The sequence below is a fragment of the Rhynchophorus ferrugineus genome, unplaced genomic scaffold, assembly GCF_030347505.1.
Source record: "Rhynchophorus ferrugineus isolate W39M unplaced genomic scaffold, kcgeb_rfMv2 rfM5, whole genome shotgun sequence".
NCBI lineage: Eukaryota > Metazoa > Arthropoda > Insecta > Coleoptera > Curculionidae > Rhynchophorus > Rhynchophorus ferrugineus.
Genome location: NW_027472584.1, coordinates 8,503,371 through 8,526,130, shown reverse-complemented (window position 1 = coordinate 8,526,130; position 22,760 = coordinate 8,503,371). Strand labels below are relative to the sequence as shown.

At 30.2% G+C, this 22,760-nt stretch overlaps 2 protein-coding genes across 7 annotated transcripts in view; one reads left to right on the top strand and one right to left on the bottom strand.

Annotated features, from left to right (window-relative positions):
- The window catches only part of LpR1 (Lipophorin receptor 1), a 42,662-nt gene that overhangs the window by 5,623 nt on the left and 14,279 nt on the right, over nt 1-22,760 (bottom strand). For 2 of the 5 annotated variants that reach the window (XM_076406241.1, XM_076406244.1), the window contains exon 1: nt 2,425-2,711. The exons of 2 other annotated variants lie outside the window; for them this stretch is intronic. In XM_076406241.1, coding sequence (XP_076262356.1) covers nt 2,425-2,512 — 88 coding nt within the window. In that variant the 5' untranslated portion in view covers nt 2,513-2,711. Of the gene's footprint in view, nt 1-22; nt 2,712-22,760 lie in introns of those variants that run through there. One more of the 5 variants, XM_076406243.1, reaches the window with a different exon arrangement.
- The window catches only part of LOC143197643 (HEAT repeat-containing protein 5B), a 38,132-nt gene continuing 25,722 nt past the window's right edge, over nt 10,351-22,760 (top strand). Inside the window, exon 1 of one of the 2 annotated variants that reach the window (XM_076406232.1) lies at nt 10,351-10,453. In XM_076406232.1, the coding sequence (XP_076262347.1) occupies nt 10,447-10,453 (7 nt within the window). In that variant the 5' untranslated portion in view covers nt 10,351-10,446. The remainder of the gene's footprint in view (nt 10,454-22,760) is intronic. The other variant, XM_076406231.1, reaches the window with a different exon arrangement.

Here is a 22,760-nt window from a genome sequence, read left to right as displayed (position 1 = left end):
TATACCACATATTTATATTTACTATAAAATTGAAACTGTTGCATGATGATAAGAGACTTTCACATTGTATTACACAATAACAGTTGTTCTAAGCTCTACTTAAATAATTGAAATCCAATAAATCACCCATTACTCGTTTATTATAAATTCATCTTTAATCTTGAGTAATCAGCAATAGGTAATGCAATTGTATTTTTTCGAATTTATGGAAAACGACCTTAATAGAATAATACAGATATAAAATGCAGAACAGAGCAAGCCCTCCAGACTTTTTCCTGTAACAATTCCGACCTCCTTTCTCTTTTGATCAATCAAAAATATTTCAATACATTAAAATATTTCAACCACATATACCAATTTGTTACTTATTCGACTATTTTAATATTTAATAAATGGTTTTTTGTTAAATATAAATAATATTATTTTTATAGTTATCTTATACCATTCACTCTCCAGTCAATCAATAATTGTGTGTATCTTTTAGTTCCTATTATAATTTAAATTATTATGCAATTAAAATATGCACACACATAGTAAAACAGCAATAAAAAATAAATTACTTGCGTGCTGGTACATTTCAAGATAAAAACGTTTTATTGTTATTTCTAATGAAAATAGTAATGCAACAAATTAAAAAAATTAATTAATGTTATATAAAATAGAGTTATTGGTTATCTAGTAATTTGATCTATAGTTGATTACAAATATAACTTTAATATATAGAAATATATGTATTAAATAAAAGTATTACTAATTAAACACACGAACTCACGAAATTAATACATTCAAACTAATTTAAGTTAAATATCTAAACTCAACTTTTTGTTATAACTGAATATCGATAATTGATAATGAATAAATTACTCCATAAAAACATTTTAATTAATACTGTTTAATATTTTCTATAACATATTTCTATGCAGATAAAACTACTATTTGAATATTCCTATTTACTGAATGTATATTAAATTCCACTTTTTCGACATAAATATAAACATTAATACGATAATAATTCTATCTAATAACTCACTTTTAAAATGTTTACATGATTAAACTATTTTCTATTGCATGTACTCTATAATTTTAATAACTTGCAATAGAAATTACGTATATACTTTTACTTAACAGTTATCTAATAAATTATGCATGGGTTAAAACTTAATAAAATAAGTCTATGGATTAAAAAAGAAAAGTTAAACTTTCTGTTCCTTTATCCTAATTGTAAAAGTTTCTCAGGAACTAAACTGTTGATTTCTCAAATATAATAACAGTATCTAGCCAAATTATAAATCACATTTAAAATTAAACAAAACTTTGATCGTTATTTGTGAATTTTAACCTTTGTTTCCAGTCATACAGATAAAATGCAGAAAATGCGTAATATTCGGTATGTTTGTTTAAATTATATCGCATTGGCTAAGAACTTACGCAATAATAATGCCAATTTTCAATCAACAATAAATGTTAATTTATACTACTTATAAATAACATCGGATTGGCCAGAAATTTATTTCGTTTGTTATGATTAATTTTCTTTTTATCACTTAATGTGCGTTGAATTTGTATAAAAATTATTATTTGTTGATAAACTCTGTATACCAGTTTATATAATATGTCTAAAAGCAAATAAATATTAACAATTTGGTATGTAATTTTATTATGTATAACTTATAACTATAAGTTATAATTTAATATATTATAACTTGGTTTATAACTGATAAGTTATTTATGTATAACTTATCGATTTCCTGATTGATATAGGAAATTTTTACATTCCCATGTATCAAATAAAAGTAACTTTAAAGAAAATACCTAATCTGGTCAAAAGAAAAGAAAGTGCTTCTAACCTGTTCTACAAGAATGACAATTTCATCTGGGCTATCTATTCTAGTCTCAGGATTCTTGTAACAGATTTCCAACTACGTAAAATAACGTGTGTTTAGAGTACATATTTAAAGAATGATTTATATGATAACAAACAAATTACATCTTAAAACAATGTAATTCGGAAATTGGTAATGTTATCAGTTACAGTTTATATAATAATTTTTTTAATTTTAAATTAAGAAGTGAAACCATAAAAATAGTCTGTCAGTATTTTAACTCAAAAAATAATTCTTTTATTGTCAGGGATGTGGAAAATATGACATTCAACAACGCTTTTTGATGGATTCTGAGATGAGCGTTTTCTAAGATAAAATAATTTTCAATGAAATTCAAAACGATGATATTTCTTCTCTGATATAATAAAATTATATTACAATAAAAGTATTTTCCATTTGTTGAATTCATAACAGTAAAACTTGGCTGGTTTTCTCGCTATATTATATGTACATAATTTACATTACATATATTAAATTAAAATAAATCAGATTTCTAATGTAAAAAATTAATAAATAGTGAGTAAAATATATTAAAACAAACCTGATCTTTGTACGATAAAACAACAGCAGAAATCTAAACTTAATATAAGTAATCCGAGACTACATAAAAACTTCATCACTGTACACATGTGAACCTAGCACGACTACTTTCCGTCTTGGTTTGAAGGAAAACTCGAGAGCGTCGGTTCTTGATGCTTGTATTGCCACTGCTTCAACATTATTGACTATTATTACAATTTATATACTCTTTATGAAAAAAAATTGACTGCACATTTCTTCACGGATATGTTTCTTAATTAGAACCCAACAAAACACTTTTGCTCAATAAATTTAAAATGAAAATATTATTGTTATATTTACATAAAAATATTTTAGTTATTACTAACTTTGCGATAAACAAAATCATCCTTAAAATTTTAATATCAATCAATGTTATAGGGCTTGAACCGACATTCGACTATTCCATACCAGGTATGTTTCAAAATAAGTAAAAATAAATAGCTTTTAAAAAATGAGAATATTTTTAAATAAAACTCATTTGTTACCTCCTTGACACTATATAGCGACAAGAAGCACACAATTTACAGAGAATAATATCCAACGATTGTTTTAAATTGTAAATAAGGTCTATTTAAAAATACTGGATCAAGCATTATGACTACTTCCTAAAACGACATTTAATTGACAAACATTTTTTCGTATCGGTCATCGTATCAGAAATCAGACGGAGCTCAGGTGACTTACACACAGTATGACAGTATGTTAGATTGTGAATTATAGCATTTTGAGTGAAGCAACCTTTATTGTGGAAAAAAAAGGATAAAAAGGAATTTCGCGTGTTGATAAAATAATGCTATTTGAAGGGAAAAAATACAGCTGAAACAAAAACTTGGCTTGATGGCGAGTTTCTGGACACTGCCTCAGGAAAATCAACCATCAAGGATTGGTATGCTAAGTTTAGACGTAGTGAAATGAGCACCGAAGATGGTGAACGCAGTGGACGCTCAAAAGAGGTTGTTACCGACGAAAACATTAAAAAAATCGACAAAATGATTTTGAATTACCGTAAATTAAAATTGAATGAAATAGCAGACACTCTAAAGATATCAACTGAACGTGTACATCATATTATTCACGAATATTTGGGTATGAGAAAGCTCTTTGCAAAGGATGACAGTGGATGAAGCATGGTTCCATTATTTCACTCCGAAGTCCAATCGACAGTCATCCGAGTGGACTGCACACGATGAACCCCCGAAAGCGTGGGAAAACGCAACAGTTGGCTAGCAAGGTTATGGCGTCTGTATTTTGGGATGCGCATGGAATAATTTTCATTGACTACCTTGAAAAAGGAAGGACTATCAACAGCGACTATTACATAGCATTATTGGACCGTTTGAAGGACGAAATCGCCGAAAAACGGCCGCATTTGAAGAGAAAGAAAGTGCTGCTTCGCCAAGACAATGCACCGTGTCACAAGTCAGTGAAAACGGTGGCAAAAATCCATGAATTGGGCTCCATGTATTGTCCAGATCTGCCCCCAGTGACTATTTCCTGTTCTCATATTTCGAAAGAATGCTCGCTGGGAAGAAATTTTCATCGAATGAAAAGGTGATCGCCGAAACTGAGGCCTATTTTGAAGCAAAGGGGAAATCGTACTACAAAAATGGTATCGAAAAGTTGGAGGGTCGCTATAATCAGTGTATCACCCTTGACGGGAATTATGTTGAATAAAAAAACTAATTTTGCCAAAAAAATTTGTTTTACTATGATAGGCTGGGGACTTTTCAATTGACCTGTTTACTTTGGAATAGTTTCTTAGTAATCATTTTAATTTATTTTATTTTGCTATATCTTCGAGTCTACTTTTACCAACTAGGGTTTATCTGGACTGAACCTACTGGTTAACGTGGGCTTCGAACCATGGTTCTCGGCATTAAGCCTACCGACTGGCTAATGACCAACTTAAAAATCATCCCAGAAGACATTCAGTCTAATCCAGCCTGGTTACTGGCGTGATTGGAATCATTTTCCTTGTCGGATTTTGCACTATTGCCTAAGGACAATAACAAACATAAATTTGTGACCATTCCCCAGCAGGATTTGAACCAGCGACTATCGCAACAATAGGAGGAACGTCCTGTCATCTTGACCACTGTCAAACCAAGTCGGCTTAATGTATATTTATCTATAATAATTTAATTAATCTAAGACTTAGGCTGTTGCTTGATAAATTAATGCACAGTTTTGATAGTTTTGGATCACCAAATGAAATGTTTAGACAAAAGTTTTACAGCGATTCAAACAGAAAATTACTCAATTTTAAATAAACACCAATATATTGACAGTATGTTGCATCTCTTCAACTGAATGAACCGTCAAATGTATTAATATATATGTATTAATATAGCTCAGTGCTCAAAATGATGAGATGACGCGATAGTCACTAGTTCGAATCCTGCTAGAGCAGAAGTGATTTTAATTCATGTTCGTGATTGTTTATAAATCATATAAGGAACAACCATTCCATGATCGTGGTTCGGGACCCTAACAAGTAGATCCAGCCCAGATAAACCCTCGGCAAAAGGAGACAAAATAACATAAAATATGTCAAAAAAGATAAAAAAATTAAACATTATTCTTAAAAATAGTAAATTGTAAAATTCGGATTAATCTGAGAGATTAGTTAAAGAAACTGGATATTTATTTTAAACATTATATAATTAAAATTTTGGTAAATATTAATAAGTTATTATTATTGAATTTCATAATTTGTTTTCATTAATACTAATAATCAAATTATTATTTTTATAATAATATATAATGAACACGTGTCAATTTTTTATGGAAGAGTATATAAATTGCGAGCCAAAGTATTCTACGCAAGGTATCTGATGTAACTTTCCTCAGGTTTACAACGCTTTGCTTGAAAAGCCGGACTGGTCAAATTATACCTTTGATGGACTTTTTTTCACGATTCAAGGATATTGGAAATTAGTTCTTATATGTGGAGATGTAATTGGAAAAATAATAAAAAGCAATCTACGTACTATATGTAAATATATTCGCAGGACCAAAATTGGACAAAGACTTAATTGATGAAACCTTCATCATCAAAAACTATATTTTTTTCAACCAAGAACAAATCGAACGAACCTTGGCGCTCCCGTAATATTGTCCCTGTTATTGATAGATATATATTAATTTTTTTTCATATTAACTTGCGTCATTTAATGCGTTCATTGCAATAATATCTGAAGAAACACACTATTTTTGTAAATAAAATAATGACACTTGTATCATTTTATTTTAAAAATATTGAGAAATAGTCGTCGGAGATTAGAATTTAATTAATTGTAATGATAATAACAAAGGTTTTAATAGTTTGTACAAAATTAATATAAACATTGAAAACAAACTCAAAATTATACACCACGAACAATATGATACCAATAGAAACTGAATATCGAATTTAATAGGAAATATAATAACTTTCTTTACAGTTCACTATTATTATGAAAGTAAAGTTTAAAGATTAGAAAATATTAATCAGATGTAATAAAATATTTAGTGAATGTCTCTTATTAATATAAAAAAAAACAATATTTATTCAGAAACAAATATAAGCAATGCATCTAAAATTTATTGCATTCGAGGTTTGTCATATCGTAAATCGATTGCATCAGAAAGAAATTACCTGCATATGAGGTGGGCATAAGAAAAGGAACAAGAATCTTGTCTGGTATATAGCTGGTATAGTGCTGCCCCGTATACGAGTGCCAATTGAAATCAAGAACAGTACATATACTGCAAATTGATTATTGGCAATATTATTAATGGTTGAATAAAATATTTCGCTTCTGATATATATTAAATAATTGCATATTTTTGTTTATTAATTATTTGAATCAAAAAGGGGAGAATGCAGAGCTACAGAATCTTAATAAGGTATCGTAAATGGACCCAGATACTATAAATATAATTATTTACGGCAAGACCTTCGGATTGTTATTCAGGAAATTATGAGATTGGCAAAGAGACATGAGAGGACTCATGTTAAGACCTAAATTTTGCAATTCTTGAATAGCAATGAAGTAGGGCGCAGAGTAAAGAGAATAGAACTGTTGGATCTTGTGTAGTGTAATACGTAAATGTTATTACTACAGACACCAAATAAGGACCATTATGTCATCCTTGATAAATATATAATTTTTAATTTTTCCTTTTTACCAACTAGGGTTTATCTGGACTTACTGCTTAACGTGGGCTACGAACCACGGTCCTCAGTATTAAGCCTACCGACTGGCGAGTGATCAACTTGGAGATCATCCCAATAAATATCCGGTTTTAGCCAACCTGGTTACTGGCGTTACTGGGAGCATTTTCCTTGTTGGATTTTACACGTTTGCCTTTTGAACAATCACAAATATAACTAACTAACTAACCCGCTACTATCACAACAACGTCCTGTTGCCTTGATCATTGCGCCAAGCCAGAATTGCTACCAGCAATCCAGAATTTGATTTCAAAATTCAGAACATTTTCATTCCCATTTTTTTTTCTTTACTTTACATTCCCATACTTTTTATTTTTATTTGGGATGTCTGTTTCAGAACAGTTGCTTTAAATAAAAATATTTTACTAGTTTAGTATTTTACTACATTTTAAAAAGATTTAAAAAGCTGTATATTTTTTGTTTTATTTAGTTTTCTATTATTTTAAAACAATTAAAGTATATAAGCCATACATATTTAATGTGACGTTAATATTTTTGGCAATATTTAAATTCCATGTTCAAAAAAAAATTGCCAGACAGATAATCAACAAAAAGTGCTGCCCTGCCTGATCACATGATAGCAATGGGAGTAGGTTATTGATATCTACCGAATATAGCGGGTGAAGTACGACATTCACTTTTTTCATGTTATTTTTTGCACATTTTACAACATAAAAGCATATTTATCGTAAGTTTGTAAGCGTATTTTCGAGAGAGTTTAGAAAAAAAGTACACTTCATCAAAATTGAAAAATATAAAAGCATAATGCTAGAGCTGTGATAATAATAATAGTTATAGAAGTGTTCTGTATATTATTTTTTTATGTATATTTTTTTAAAGTCTCCTTTTTATCGACGAGGGTTTATCTGGGCTGGGCCTACAGTTTAACGTGGGCTCCGAACCACGGTCCTCGGCATTAAGCCTACCGACTGACGAGTGACCAACTTATAAATCATCCCAGAAGACATCCGGTTTTACCCAGCCTGGTTAGTTACTGGCGCGACTGGGATAATTTTCGTTGTCGGATTTTACACTCTTGCCTAGAACAATCACAAACATAAATTAAATATGAATTTTTAAAATCAATTATAAAAATGGTGTCGAGTTTTTTGTTCTACTGTCGAGTCTCGATGAATAGATATTAACTCGAACTTAATGAACAAACTTAATACTACTACCTTAAATGATTAAATAATTTCAAAAAGAAAAATAAGGCATTGATGGCTATAGTTTAAATAGTCCTTGTATACTAGGAAATCTGCGATGACAGGAAAAAATATATCAGTTTATAAAATTGAGCTTACGTTAGTAAAATGAAAATTTTAAACTGACCGACTATATTGACTACATTGTCGTAGTAGCATTATATAAACGTATAGCGATGTGTAAGATAACGTTAAAATAAGGTTAGTAAAAATTGTATCTATTATCCTATAATATATCTATTATATGTTTACGGATTTATATTTTTTCTATACAAGAAATATTAATATTTATAAAAAAAGTCATTATTCAATGACAATATTTCAATACGACGTAGTGTGTTTGGAAGAATCGCTAAGTAATAATATTTTCCCCCTAATATCACATATAAATGATGCAACCTCTAATCATATTGATTAAGAATGGTAATAACGCTGCAATTATAACCTAATACAGTATAAATTATAGTTTATAACGATCAAAATCAATTTATCTGTTTGTTGGTAATGCGACTGCTATGGTAATGTCACAATTACCTTTATACGTTTGGGATTTCAATATAATTGTGTGGGGTAGTTAATCATATGAAATGATTGTTGTTTTTCTAGCATAATGGCGCCTAGTATGTTATACAATAGAATAAATATTGTTCCAGTAAAAATATAAAGTATCTAAATTACCTATCAAAATTTGAGTTTTTTCGAAAAACAATACTATATACTCTTTTCGAGTTCCAAAATAAGCAGTACTTGTAACTGGCATTCATGTACAAAGTGTGCGTGTTGCCATGTGGCAGCCACAGACGCGTTCTACTTTTGCATAGAAACTTATTTTGTTTCAATTTTTTCTCAGTACTAATCATTCAGATGACGAATTTCATCATTCCGACTGACCTGGACATTCTTCATCATAGTCGTATGCTTCAAATAACACTCGTTGGTTTTCAACGGCACAAACCTTTGAGTTAATTAAGGAAATTTAGTTTTTCAAAAATGATGATTTCGAGAAATTAAACATTTTCAGATCTCCATAAAATATATTGTTTAAACACGAGCAAAATTGCTTAAATTAAAAAGTAAAACCTAATTATAGAGCTTTATAAGAATTTACTGCAAATTTCTCCTAAAACATTTCTGTGACACATACTTTATGAATATAACATTAATTTAATATATGCAATAATGAGACCTTTTTACACAAATTTGTTTGTTCACACAGATTTGTTCTTTATAACATGTATTACTTGTCAAAATGATTGTTTTCAATTTCCTGGAGTGAAGTGGAAAAAAAAGAAATGGAATTCCAAACGAAACAGACAATTTATTGTATTTGATAGAACCAGTATCGACAACAGGGGCCTTTTCCAAAGAGCTTGTCATTTATCAAATCCATCCAATGTCATTTGATTGTACAAAATTGATTTTTCATACCGTATTGAAACCGTACAAAACGATGAAGAAGGCAATATTTTTTAACATTTCTCTCAGTGGGTATCAAATAAAAGGCGCAAAAAATGTTTGCTACTAAATTTATTTATTACTTAACGAACAGATGTTTTTGAAATTGTGGTTTTGATAAAATACATTTTTATCAATAATTTTTTGTACATGCACACACATGTACATATGTTACGTTATGCGACATATTAGCTCAAGCCCACGCTAGGAATGCAGAAAAAATAGTTATATCGATATTTTCTGAAAAAAATATCGATATTTTTGGCCATTAGTCCATATTTTTTCAAAATAAATAAATATAATTTGTAATAAACCAATAAATAAAATTGGTACTTTAAATGTCCATCAAAAATATCTCTACTTTTTAAATTATTTAGAAGAAATATGTATTTTTAAGCTAATATTTCACTATTTTTATTTTTCCAAAAAATACTGATATATATTTTTGTAAAATATTGATATTTTTTATACTTGGCAAGTTATACTGGAATGCAATTTTATACTGGAAGAAGTCTGTTTTTATTAAACCCATCGCAAAACTCACATACAAACAAAAATAAATCAAACATATAAACAAAACTATAAACATACTAAAACAATAGTTCGCCGGCTTGGTTGGCACAGTGGTAAAAGCGACAGGACGGTCTACCTACTGTTGCGATATTCGCGGGTTGAATCCTGCAGGGGCATGGTCGTAAATTTATGTTTGTGATTGTCCTAGGCAAGAGTACAAAATCCGATAAGGAAAATGATCACAGTCACACCAGTAACCAGGCTGGGTAAGACCTTCTGGGATGATTTCTAAGTTTGTCACTCGCCAGTCGGTAGGCTTAATGCTGAGGACCGTGGTTTGGAGCCCACGTTAAACTGTAGGTCCAGTTCAGATGAACCCCTAGTTGGCAAAAGGAGGCGTTAAAAATATAGAAAAAAAACAATAGTTCAAATATATAAATTATTCAAATATAAAGTAATTTATATAAAAAATTTTATAAAGATATTTTTAAATAATCTTTTAACCTTTAAAATACGCAGTATCAAAACACTCATGAACTGTTTACATGATTTAATTATTCACATATTTTTAGGAAGTAATGTAACTAACGATGTTCAAATCTGATCACGCTGTATGATGGGTAAGTAACTGCAAATTTTCCAAAACTAAGTAATATTTTGTTAGTTTAGACTTATATTGACTTGTATCATTTAATTACATGTATTTCTTGTTAAAGAATTGTGGAATAATATAGATCGTAACATATTGGGTATCAGGTTGCCATGACACATTCGATGCGCAGTTAGCGCAAAAATGGTGAATGCGTCCAATGAAAAATGTATATACAGCAGACACTCATTAATGTAAATTAATCCAAATCAAGTGTAGTTCACATTATTGAAATATGTATATAAACGAACGTGATTTAAGATTTAAATAATACACGTTTTAGTAAAAGAAACGATTTTACATGTATCTATATTTATAACAAACTAAACAACAGCATTTTCTACAACGATAATTATTTTTTACTTAGATGAAAAATAATTGTAATTTTCGTTTGCCTTAATTGGTGAATGTACGAATTTTGTGTTTACATTAACGCAAAGTTTGCAGTATTGATTGCTTACGTCATCGAGCGTCTGTTGTGTTTAAAAAATATGTAATATGTAAAAATGGTTACAAAAATTATATACTTAATCATCTTTAATACTATTTAATAAAGCAAAATTCCATTTTCAATAACAAAACATCTATGCTCTGGTGAGAAAATTTAATGAAGAACAACTTCTGTTTTGACCCTGAAACCAAAAAGGACTGCAATCGAAAATAAATTTATTGACAATTTGGTAAAAATGGTAACAAAAATAATATACTTAATCATCTTTAATACTATTTAATGAAGCAAATTCCATTTTCAATAACAAAACGCTCACTCATTTTCGCTTTCACCATTTCATACCTATAAAATATGGTTATGTTTATAGAAAACTGTATATAGTAGTACATAAATATTTCAAGTACAAAACGAATACAGCAAATATATTCATTTATGTTGATTAATTGAAGTAATTTATATTAAAAAGACGAAGTCAATTAATTATGTGTAACATCACTTATAAGTTTTAAAAAGTAAATTGGCGCTAAAGTAAAACATTACTAATTTGGGTAAACCAAAATTTGTACCAAAGAAAGGTTTGAATACTTACTAATATATTAAATAAATTGTGATTAATTGGAAGAATTATGGCAACTAATCAAAAATCAGTACAGAAACATCCTACTATCAAAATTGTTTTAACTTCTTTTCTTTTGAATCCTAATTTTGGAAATTCATGAAAATATTGGCTTTTTATCATTAAACATTAGTTGGTATTCTGAGATACAGTTTTTTGTATTTATCGTTTATCAATACTTTTAAAATAGTTCTCATATAACTAAATTGTGCTAATTATATAAATTAGGAAAATTTTCGTAAATAATTTTCGTAATTTAAAAGCCATGCACTTACTGTCAAAAAGTTTTCTTATAGTTAAGGACATATGAATTCTATTAAAACATCCAGAACTTTCTATTATTTTAAGTTAGTAAATTTATATTGCACAAACATCATTGGCAAATTCATTGAATGTATTGATTAATGTTTTATTCGAACGCCTTCGCCAAATATTGATCAGTATTTAAGTACTATACAAAACCCCTGAAATAAATAAGATCTGAACCATTTTATTCATTGAGCATCAGTTGACCTTATTAATATTAATTCATTTACAATGATTTAAGCTCGGGTTATACCGCAAGCAAAATTGAAACAACCCAAACCATAAATCCTGGATAAAATATATTGTGCGTGTTTAAATGAGGATTATTCTCCAGCGTCTAATTATATAACTCAGTTTCTGCATCAAATTAGCCAACCTTTGAAGTAACAAAAGCATTTTACTCTTTCAATTTTATGGGGCTGGTCTAAATTGATAACAAAAGTTTCGTAATCGCATTTCGATCGAATCAACGTTGCAAGAAGAAAGCCACTGCCGCAAGTTGACGCTTTTCGAAGTTTTTCTAAATGATCCTTCAAATTAAATGTGTTTTCTTATTCGAATTTCAATACATAAAACTTTATAAAAGGTTAATAGACACAAATACCATTCAATTAAGAGCAAATAACATATAAGAATATATTAGATATTATTCGTAAATAATAATTTTCCAAATAACTGGGATTTTATAGCGAAGTGTTTTGTTTTGGAACTTTACTTTCACAATTTTAACATTAAAAAAGTGTTGCCAGAAGCCATTTTATTTTAGTGGAAAGTGGTTAAGACAATGATTACATCAGGTGTTTTTAAGGAGTTATCTAAACTACTGATAGTTGAAATCGATTCCCTGTACCATCCATTAATATATTTCTACAATTTTTAAACCAATTTTCAAACAATGTAAGTAGTTTTATTATCTTAATTTATAGCATTTTTAGTATCTAATCTCGTTTGAATTTATTTTCCACTATTTTATCCAGTCGCCATTTTATCGCCATCTGTCTGAAATCTTGACTTCTTTGTTCTTATCCACTGTCAAAAGTGATGTAATCAATCACGAATATAGTTTAGTATAGAGCAGATTTAGAATAGGCCCTAGAACGGTATCTAATAGCACTCTCACTTGTATTTCTTTTAAATTCAGAATATTCATCGCCGTTCTTATTTAGGAAGAGTCTGCTGCATATATAGAATGTTAATATATCTACACATAATTTCGTTTTAAATAAGGTTTTTTTATAAACAAAGCAACGAATTAATTCAAAGATACATACAGAAAATTTAATGAAGAAAAACTTCTGTTTTGACCTTACATTAAATTATTAAAACCATAACAAAATTATAAATTTTTAAATTTCATAACAAAATAAATATTTTTTTCTTTCTAAAAAAATATATTTCTCTTTATGCACGAAATTTGTCATTTATTGAAAGAAAACCTAAAAGGTCTGCAATCGAAAATAAAATTAATGACAATTTGGTGAATTGCACTTGCCGTTGGACATGGAGTTGCTATTCAACATTGAGCGTTTTCACATTTGTCGTTACCGACACCGACGACAACGGTATCGGTGGACGCGTAATCTCACGTAAACAAATGGAACCCTTTCACACTCGCCGATATGTCGGTATCGTGTCGTTGCCGGCACCGACATGTCGGCGGGCAGTAATCACTCGTGTCGGCGCCGATTTTTATTGTGTACAGATATATTTTTAAGGTTAAAAGAGGAAAATGTCTAGCTTTAAATATCATGTTGTAACACTAATTGAATTAGTAGAATCAAAGTCTTCTATATGATAAAAATGATAAAAACAAAATACGGTGTCGTGCCGGTGCCGGGAAATGTGAAAACGCCCATTGACATATTTATGAAAACCCATATTTTTTATTACATAATGATGAAATGTTTTTCCTGGAAGATTTAACAGCAGTCACTGCATAATTTAGATATGTTTCATACGATTATTATTTATTTTAGTTATTTATAAACATTCAGAACTAACGCTTATTCATTCATATATTCATTCAAACCAGATATTTTCTGTTCACTGTTTGTTAAAAAGTATAACGAAAAATTGCTCATTCTAATAGTCCTTTTTGTTTAACAAGTTTTGTTAGCAAAACTGGTGTTGCTGAAAATGTTAATTACCCTTTCACAAATCGGATACTTTTTTACCAAAAAGTAATTGACACTTTTATAAAAGAACATATATGGAACATTTTATGAGGCATTAACACAACAGCACATGCACAAATATATATATATATATATATATATATATATAAACTCACAGTTAAACAGGGAGTTTTAATTAAAAAAATACACAAAGCACTTACAGACTGGTTATAAAATTATTTATATTCTCAATGTGATTAAATCTAATTTTAAATTAATAGAAAATGGCAAAAACAATTTCCAAAATCTGATTTTAGTGAGTTTAAGTGCCGCTAAAGAAATTGCTCTTGAGTTTGTTTAATAAAACTTTTTGTAAAAGGACGTTTTACAGTATTTGAATATCAAAATACTTAATTCCTAATAAGCTGACTCGGGAAACAGGAATAATTGACAAAAGTTCAACTAACTAATTAAAAATCAAGCAGCAAAGAAAAATATTCTGGCCGCCCCCGATAAAATGTTTTAATTTATTTTTTAAGGAAATATTTGTTAGTGTCAGGGGGGCCAACGTTGCTTATTATTTCAGCGGATTATAAAGGACGTTAATTAAAGAAGAAAATAAACTGAAACGATTCAATTTACATTTGTATATAAACTGATATAATTCCAGATAAACATGGAATGTGACAATGAAAAATATAATTAGAACAACTATAAAGATATAACAGACAATACTCTTCTAACAAAAGAGCTATAAAATATTTATTTAATGAGTCTATAAGATATTATTGCAGCACTATAAATACTATGAACGCTAGCCAATATTGCTGATAAAAATTATTAATAATTATCTTGAAATAATGACGGCATATATGCTGATATATGATTCAAAACTTAATGCATTTTATACACAAAAACTTGTTGAATGGCGATACAAAACGACACTGAGGTTTTAAACATAAACTAAACCACTATCTCTAGACGTCTCACTCATCACCTCATCCAGTCTTGAATCTTTGCACATGGTTCCAAAATGCCGAAGAAGTGCGAAAATGAATCGATTATTAGCTCGCTGTCAAACCAGCATCGTTCTTTCGACATAATATCGCCATAAATGCCTAATAATCGCAAAAAAAATTGAAGAAAATAATGGAAAATATTTTGCTAATATACATACAAATGATTATAATATATGAAAAATCTCTTTAAAATGTATGTATTACATTGTTACTAGTAGTTGCCGACTAACCTACAATTTATCTTTATAATAACTTAAATCTAGACATATATCTAGGAGGATCCATCGATCATATCTTAGTTTCTAATAATGTTTATGTATGGTTCTGTTCTGGTGTTATCCAAGAGTTATATTATTTCGATATTGACATGAGAATGGAGTTTCTTCTCATGCCTGCTTGCGATTCTCTTGATTTCACTGAGTGACAGTCGGTATCTGAAGTTGTCGAGTTTTATAATCCCCTTTCTTGGTAGTTTTTGCAGCAATTGCTCTCTTATTAAGTCATAGCCTGGTGATTTATTTGGATTAATATCAGCTTTGATAACTTTAATTACTTCTTTCGGTGTAACTAACTGAATCGTCGTATTTTCACATTATATGTCCGACAAATTATACTAAGGTTTGATTATACTAACTTTTTGTTGATTACTGTGTGCCCAATTTCCACGTAGGTCTCTTATAGGCAATTGAAAAGCCCCAGTCTGCTATAGTAAAACACATTTTTTGGAAAAGTTAGTTTTTTTTATTCAACATAATTCCCATCAAGGGTGATACACTGATCATAGCGACCCTCCAACTTTTCGATGCCATTTTTTCATTCGACGAAAATTTCGTCCCAGCGAGCATTCTTTTGAGATCTGAAAACAGGAAATAGTCGCTGGGGGCCAGATCTGGAGAATACGGTGGATGAGGAAGCAATTCGAAGCCCAATTCATGGATTTTCATGGATTCATGTACAATTCATTGTCTTGGCGAAGCAGCACTTTCTTTTTCTTCAAATGCAGCCGATTTTCGGCGATTTCGTCCTTCAAGCGGTCCAATAACGCTATGTAATAGTCGCTGTTGATGATCCTTCATTTTTCAAGGTAGTCAATGAAAATTATTCCATGGGCATCCCAAAATACAGTCACCATAACCTTACCAGCAGACTGTTGCGTTTTCCCACGCTTTGGAGCAGGTTCATCGTGTGCAGTCCACTCAGACGATTGTCGATTGGACTTCGGAGTGAAATAATAGAGCCATGTTTCATCCATTGTCACATATCGACGCAAAATCTCGGGTTTATTACGCTTGATCATCTTCAAACACTGCTCCGAATCATCAACTCGTCGTTGATTTTGGTCAAAAGTGAGCTTGCGCGGCACCCACTTTGCACAGAGCTTTCTCATACCCAAATATTCATGAATGATATGATGTACACGTACAGTTGATATATTTAGAGTGTGTGCTATTTCATTCAATTTCAATTTATGGTCATTCAAAATCATCATGTTTTCGTCGATAACAACTTCTTTTGGGCATCCACTGGGTTCACCGTCTTTGGTACTCATTTCACCACGTCTAAACTTAGTATACCAATCCTTGATGGTTGATTTTCCTGGGGCAGTGTCCGGAAACTTGGCATCAAGCCAAGTTTTTGCTTCAACTGTATTTTCCCCTTCAAAAAGCAATATTTTATCAACATGCGAAATTCCTTTTTATCCATTTTTTTCACAATAACAAAAGTTGCTTCACTTAAAATGCTATAATTCACAAACTAATGATCCGGAAGCTGTTAAATTTATACACGCATCTTTTGTGGGTTAGGGCTAACTAAAAAACATATGGATTTAATTCTAGTTGCGCTATCTATGTGTCAGGTCGGGGACTTTTCAATTGACCTGTTATACTGAGTAGACTTTGGTGGCTTTCTAGATCGAATAATCTGTTTCCTTGTCATCTGTTAGATCTCGCAGATAGTTATGGATTTGTTTTTCATTTTCAACCTTTGGGTTATATCGTTAAAAATATTTTTATTTTCAGGTGTGCTATTTAGTTGACATTTTTTCGTATCTCCCGTTTTTCAGCTCCGATTGTCCATTTCCGATTTCTTTCGGATAATTAATTCATTTAATTGTACCATTATTCTCTGGTGTATTTTAAATTTAACTGTTCGAAGTGTCAAGTTGACATCTTAGCTCAGCAGCTGTTTTGTGATATCCATCTTGTATTTGTTGCGTTGAAATCACCATCAATTATAAATTTTCCTCCTAGGTTATTTAAGACATTCAAATAATCATCCTTCTTTTTATTGGGTTTTGGAGGGTAATAGATTGCATCTAATGTAACTTTGTATTTGAGTGATTTAATGGTTACTGCTGTTACCCGATTTTCGGCTAAATTTAGCGCGAATTCTTGATAATGGAAAATGTTCTTTTTTATTATATGCTTCCTCCTCTTGCGGTATGGATATATGGTGTGATTAGAAATTATATCCTCTAAATTTTATAAAGGATTCCTTTGCCAAGTGCGTTTCATATATTAGGCAAATATCTATTTTTTGCAATTCTAGGAACAACTGTAAGTCAGCGTGATGTTGCTGGATTCCATTAGCATGCCAAATTATACTTCGAAAGTCTTTATTTGCCATTTATAGTTCCTGAGATCTACTGTCTAATTTTTGAATTATTTCGACGAAGGATTCAATCATCTTTTCCTGTTTCTTCAACTTTTCTATAAGTTTTAATAAGAATTCGTTGGTGGTTATGTCTTCTTCCCTTGTTTCCTTTTGTTGCTTTAAGCATACGTCACTTCATCACTGACTTGGTTATATATTTACGGTTGTTTGTTTTCAGTCACTTTTTCTTTTAAATAGAATAAGAAGAACTATTTACCAACTAAAGATATTACTGAAAATATATCAATTCAATTAAGATGCCATAATAGTCCGTAAATGAGTTTACGGCTCTTAATATAAATATTTTTTAATTTCAATATACAAATACCTAAAAATCCAATAACAAGGAAAAACAATTAATTGACAAGTATTAAGCTGCCAATTACAAAGCACAGCTATGCCATGCGAAAACAAAACTAATTAAATTGTGTAAATAAACAAATCGGGGGAAAAGCTCCCCCATCAAAATCGCGTATTTTCTCTCATTTATAAAAAAAATCTTAAATTTAATCGGTCAAATAAATTAACCTTGCTGCTGACACGTTCATCAAAAGCCTTGCAAGATTATAAATTATTGTATATATTCCATTTGGTAAACAAGTTTTTTCTGTTACATACGTAAAAGCATATGCTAATATTACACATACACACACAACATAATTTATTACTCAAATTAGAATTGGTACTCAAGAATATATCATTGTAAGTCAAGGTTTATAATAAATTAATGCCGAAAACTATGTGTTAAGTATATACGTACAATGAAATATATACCTACGTATATTAAATAAAATAAATAGGTTGTTTACAAATTAATAATTAAATTATAATTATGAAATACCACTTTATGTAGAATAAACGAAAATGATTATGAAATGAAAGAATAGAATAGAATAAAATTAAGATTTATAAGTCAAGTGATATAAAATATAATAGTCTTAAAAAACTATTATATCTGGTACTTCATTCTAAGAAATGTGTCTAATATTATTCTGCGTTAACTGGTTTGGATTTTTCAGAACTTACTTTATTTTTTATCAAAGTAATATATATGCACTGCAATATTCCTGGACGTCTGACAAGCTTTTGACCGGGTGAACAAATTGTTACCACGGAACTATTTCTATATACTAAAGAGCATTTTCAACACTAAAACCTATTTCGGCTGGAATTTCCTAAGGTAGTATCTTGGGACCACTCCTGTATCTGCTCTGCACTGCTGATATCCCAACAACTAAAGCAACAGTACTTGGAACATTTCCTCCAACTCCAAATTTATCCTCAAGCAGAACCAGCTAGATACCTCGACACCCATCTCGATGGTAGGTTAAATTGGAAACATCATGTTAGACAAAAAGCAGGGCAGATTAGACTCAAAATCAAGCGACCGTACTGGTTAGTCGGAAGATACTCTCAACTTGACCTAAAATCCAATTGGTTCATCAGTCAATCACACAGCCAATTTGGACGTATGGAGTGCAAATATGGGGTTATACTAAAAGATCAAATCAAATAGTAATCGAATGCTGTCAAAACAAAGTTCTACGATTAATTACTAATGATTATCACTACGTAACCAACAAACAGCTGTACGGTGACCTCAAAATCAGATGGATTTAGGTTAGCAAATCACAGCAGCGTGGAAGCAGTTCAATTACTGGACAAGAGGCATGAAACCAGAAGATTGAAACCACTCGAATTTTTATAGTGTTATAAGTGTTACTTATAACTTTAGTTTAAGTAGTTTAGTTTTATTTTTATTTGGGAAATACATACTGATGAATTAATCTCGTACTCTATTGATTGTGTATTAATGGAAATACGACAGAATAGTAGTAATAAATTAATTCGTAAGTTGACTAATAAGACTGTACTAAGCATATCTAAAAATACGGTATTCTAATACTTAATGTTTTTAAATTTTCTTTTATACTATAATTTGTAATTAATAACTATCAATAGAAACAAGAACAATAACCTTAAAAAATAATATCATACTTCATGCACTTGACATCAGAACAACTCAGTCATTGTTTGCTGGTTGAAATGTACAAGTGAATAAAATCATGTACATATAATTGTTAATACTAGTTTAGAAGATATAGAAGCGACTGGAAACAACTTTTTAGATGGAGCTCTAAGTATAATACAAGAACAAATCGTTGGACCATTAATCCAAAGAAATAAACAAAGACGATTACTGAAGTATCAGAGGCAAACAAAATTAAATAGCGTCTATAAAGTTATTCGATGTCCATTAATTAATGCTGGATCAAAATTCCAATCAGTCTTAGGAAAAAATTGAAGCTCTAAACAAAATTATTAATAAACAGTAATCACAGCACCACTATGTAATTTATATGGAACCCTCATACTAAAGCACAATAGGGACATAAATTAACGAATTATAACTGCCAATAAAAAAGCCGTTAACTCTAAAAAGATTTCAATAACTTAATCTTAGATATATAAGAGCTATCCTAACGAATACTACTACTTACTATTCTTATTCAAGCTCATTTAATGCCCGTAAAAAATCAATTACTGATCCTATTATTTAACAAGAATCTATTTTTAAAAAAGTATATAAAATTATAGTTTGTTAAAAGCCACAATGTAAAAATAACCGGGTTGTTCCTGATAAAACATTTTAATTTATTTGAAACATATTTCTTATACTCAAGAAAACAATGCTGGTCATTATTTCGGTGGATTATGAAAGAAAACCAACTAACAAACTGCCTTTAAAAAAAATTATTAAGTTACAACATGAAACATAATTAGCATTATCTAAACTATGAAAAAGTTTGAAAACACATCAGAAACCTAATGTTAGGTATGTCCACTCCTTAAAGAAAATATTTATATGCAAACTTAATGAATGTTTGAAAAAAAATGACTCCATTTGTTCATGGCATGGAAAAATATAAGGATTTCTGTTAATTTATAGAATAAAACTTAAATTAATCATACTTCCGATCTTAGGCTCCGATTTTACACCCAATTAACATCCCTATGAGGCTGTTAATTGAAGGTCTTGGTGGTTACTAGAGGAGTGTTTGTTTCCAGTGAGATTTTACGCGCTGGCCTATAAACCGCAGGATTCCAAGACGCGACAGCTTAGTAACGAAACTGTTGAGCTTGCGACTTTACCGACCTTATTTTCGCGTCTGATATTAAGCACTAGTTAGTCCCTTAAGCTATTTATACATAAATTGAGATTTTAAATACAATTTAATTCAGTCATTAATTTAAGGGAGTTAACTTACTCTCAACTTCATGTGGTTGGTGATTTGTTTTCAGTCTCTGTCCACTTGTGTATATGCTATGGATATCTTCAATGTCACCTGTTTATTCCAGGGATAGTATAGAAGGTCCCAACGAACTGGGATCCTGGTTTGTGAAGCATTCTAGACTTTCTTCAAGGGAGGCTGAGGCCCCTGTAATTTTACATTTGTAATTTTTGCTACATTTTATATATCGTCAATAATCAAAAAAATATCATCATAAACAATAACTGAAAACTACTGAAGTTCAATAGGTTTTCATTGTTATATCCTGGTGGTGGTTTTCGCCAATTACAACCTCTTTGTCTATCTGATATATCTATTCAGATACTGTTCCTTATGCAGTCTCTGACTGGCAACGTAATTTAAAGCTCATCATTATATTTGTTTCAAGGAGGTCACTTTCATTCTCATTTCATGAAATATTAGTTCTACTTTGTTGTTGCCTTAGTTACTAGAACAATATCTTTCGAAACACTGTATCTCTTTATCATAGAGGCTACTGATTTTGAGTTGTTTCAATGATATAGTGAACATTATATGTAATAACAATTTGATACCATTAAATCCTTGCAGGGTCTTTTATTTAGGAGACGATGACAAGTGTTAAAATTATACACACACATACACAAATATATATATATATATATATATATATATATATATATACATATATATATATATATATAGAGAGAGAGAGAGAGAGAGAGAGAGATTTTTAACATATTTGCGATAAACTATTGGCATTTGATAACATCGAAGTTTTAATTCCTAGTCTGTAATTGATCACAAATTCAGAAGCGAAAATATCTCTTACTCTAGCTTACTGTGGTTTGAGCATTAAAGAAACACTAAAATTCAAGCCACTAAAGTTATTTATTGTCGCCCCAAGCCGTCTAAGATATTATTTGCGTATGATTTGTTTTGGTTGGATCCTGCATAACCTGATAAATATTTAAAGAATAGCTCGTATCAATTGGTGCAAAGACATGTTAAAGTAATACATTTAGAGTGCATCATAAGCTGTGTATGACATATATGCAGGTGGTGAATCATGGATGTATGTCTATGAGCTCGAGACAAAAACAGAAAAGAAAACACGTACAGGTCTTCCAAGATCAACAAACAGCAACAACCCAAGAAAGTTTGCTGACAGAAGACGTACCACCTCGAAGCAAATATGAAGGAGAGGCGAATCATTCTCCATCATGACAATGAGAGGACTCACGCAACGTCTCAATTAATAAAATTTTTGACCGGCCAAAATATAAAATTGATGGGTCTTCCGCTGTATAGACCCGATTTTGGCCCCCAAATACTTTTTTAATTACGTATATTTAACAGAAATTAAGTGATCAACAATTTTCGACATTCAAAAATATGGTGATACTTTCAAAATGCGTGTTTTAGAGTTAAACCTTATATTTTTTCATTATTATGCCAGAAACATAAATAGCAACTCTCGTAGAAGCACCCTCGTAAGTTTAGGAAATAGCTTATTATTCTCCTTTGTCTTCTTGTAATAAAAAATGACCGAAGAAACAGTCCGTTTTCACTCCTATACATATGAAACTGTGATCTTGATTCATCATAGAATATAATCTCTCTAGATTTAAATACATAAACTATATCATTATTTTTAATAGTAATTAACAGTAATAATAGTTAATAACTTTAAAAAACATAAATCATAATATGCCATAACGGGCCATATTAATGCATGTAATTTATTATGGTAATATCGTAAATGTCACCCTGTAGATATAAAGGTCATTAAACAATGGGAACGTTATTAATTGGCTTAAGTTTGGATCAACTAACCATAGCGCT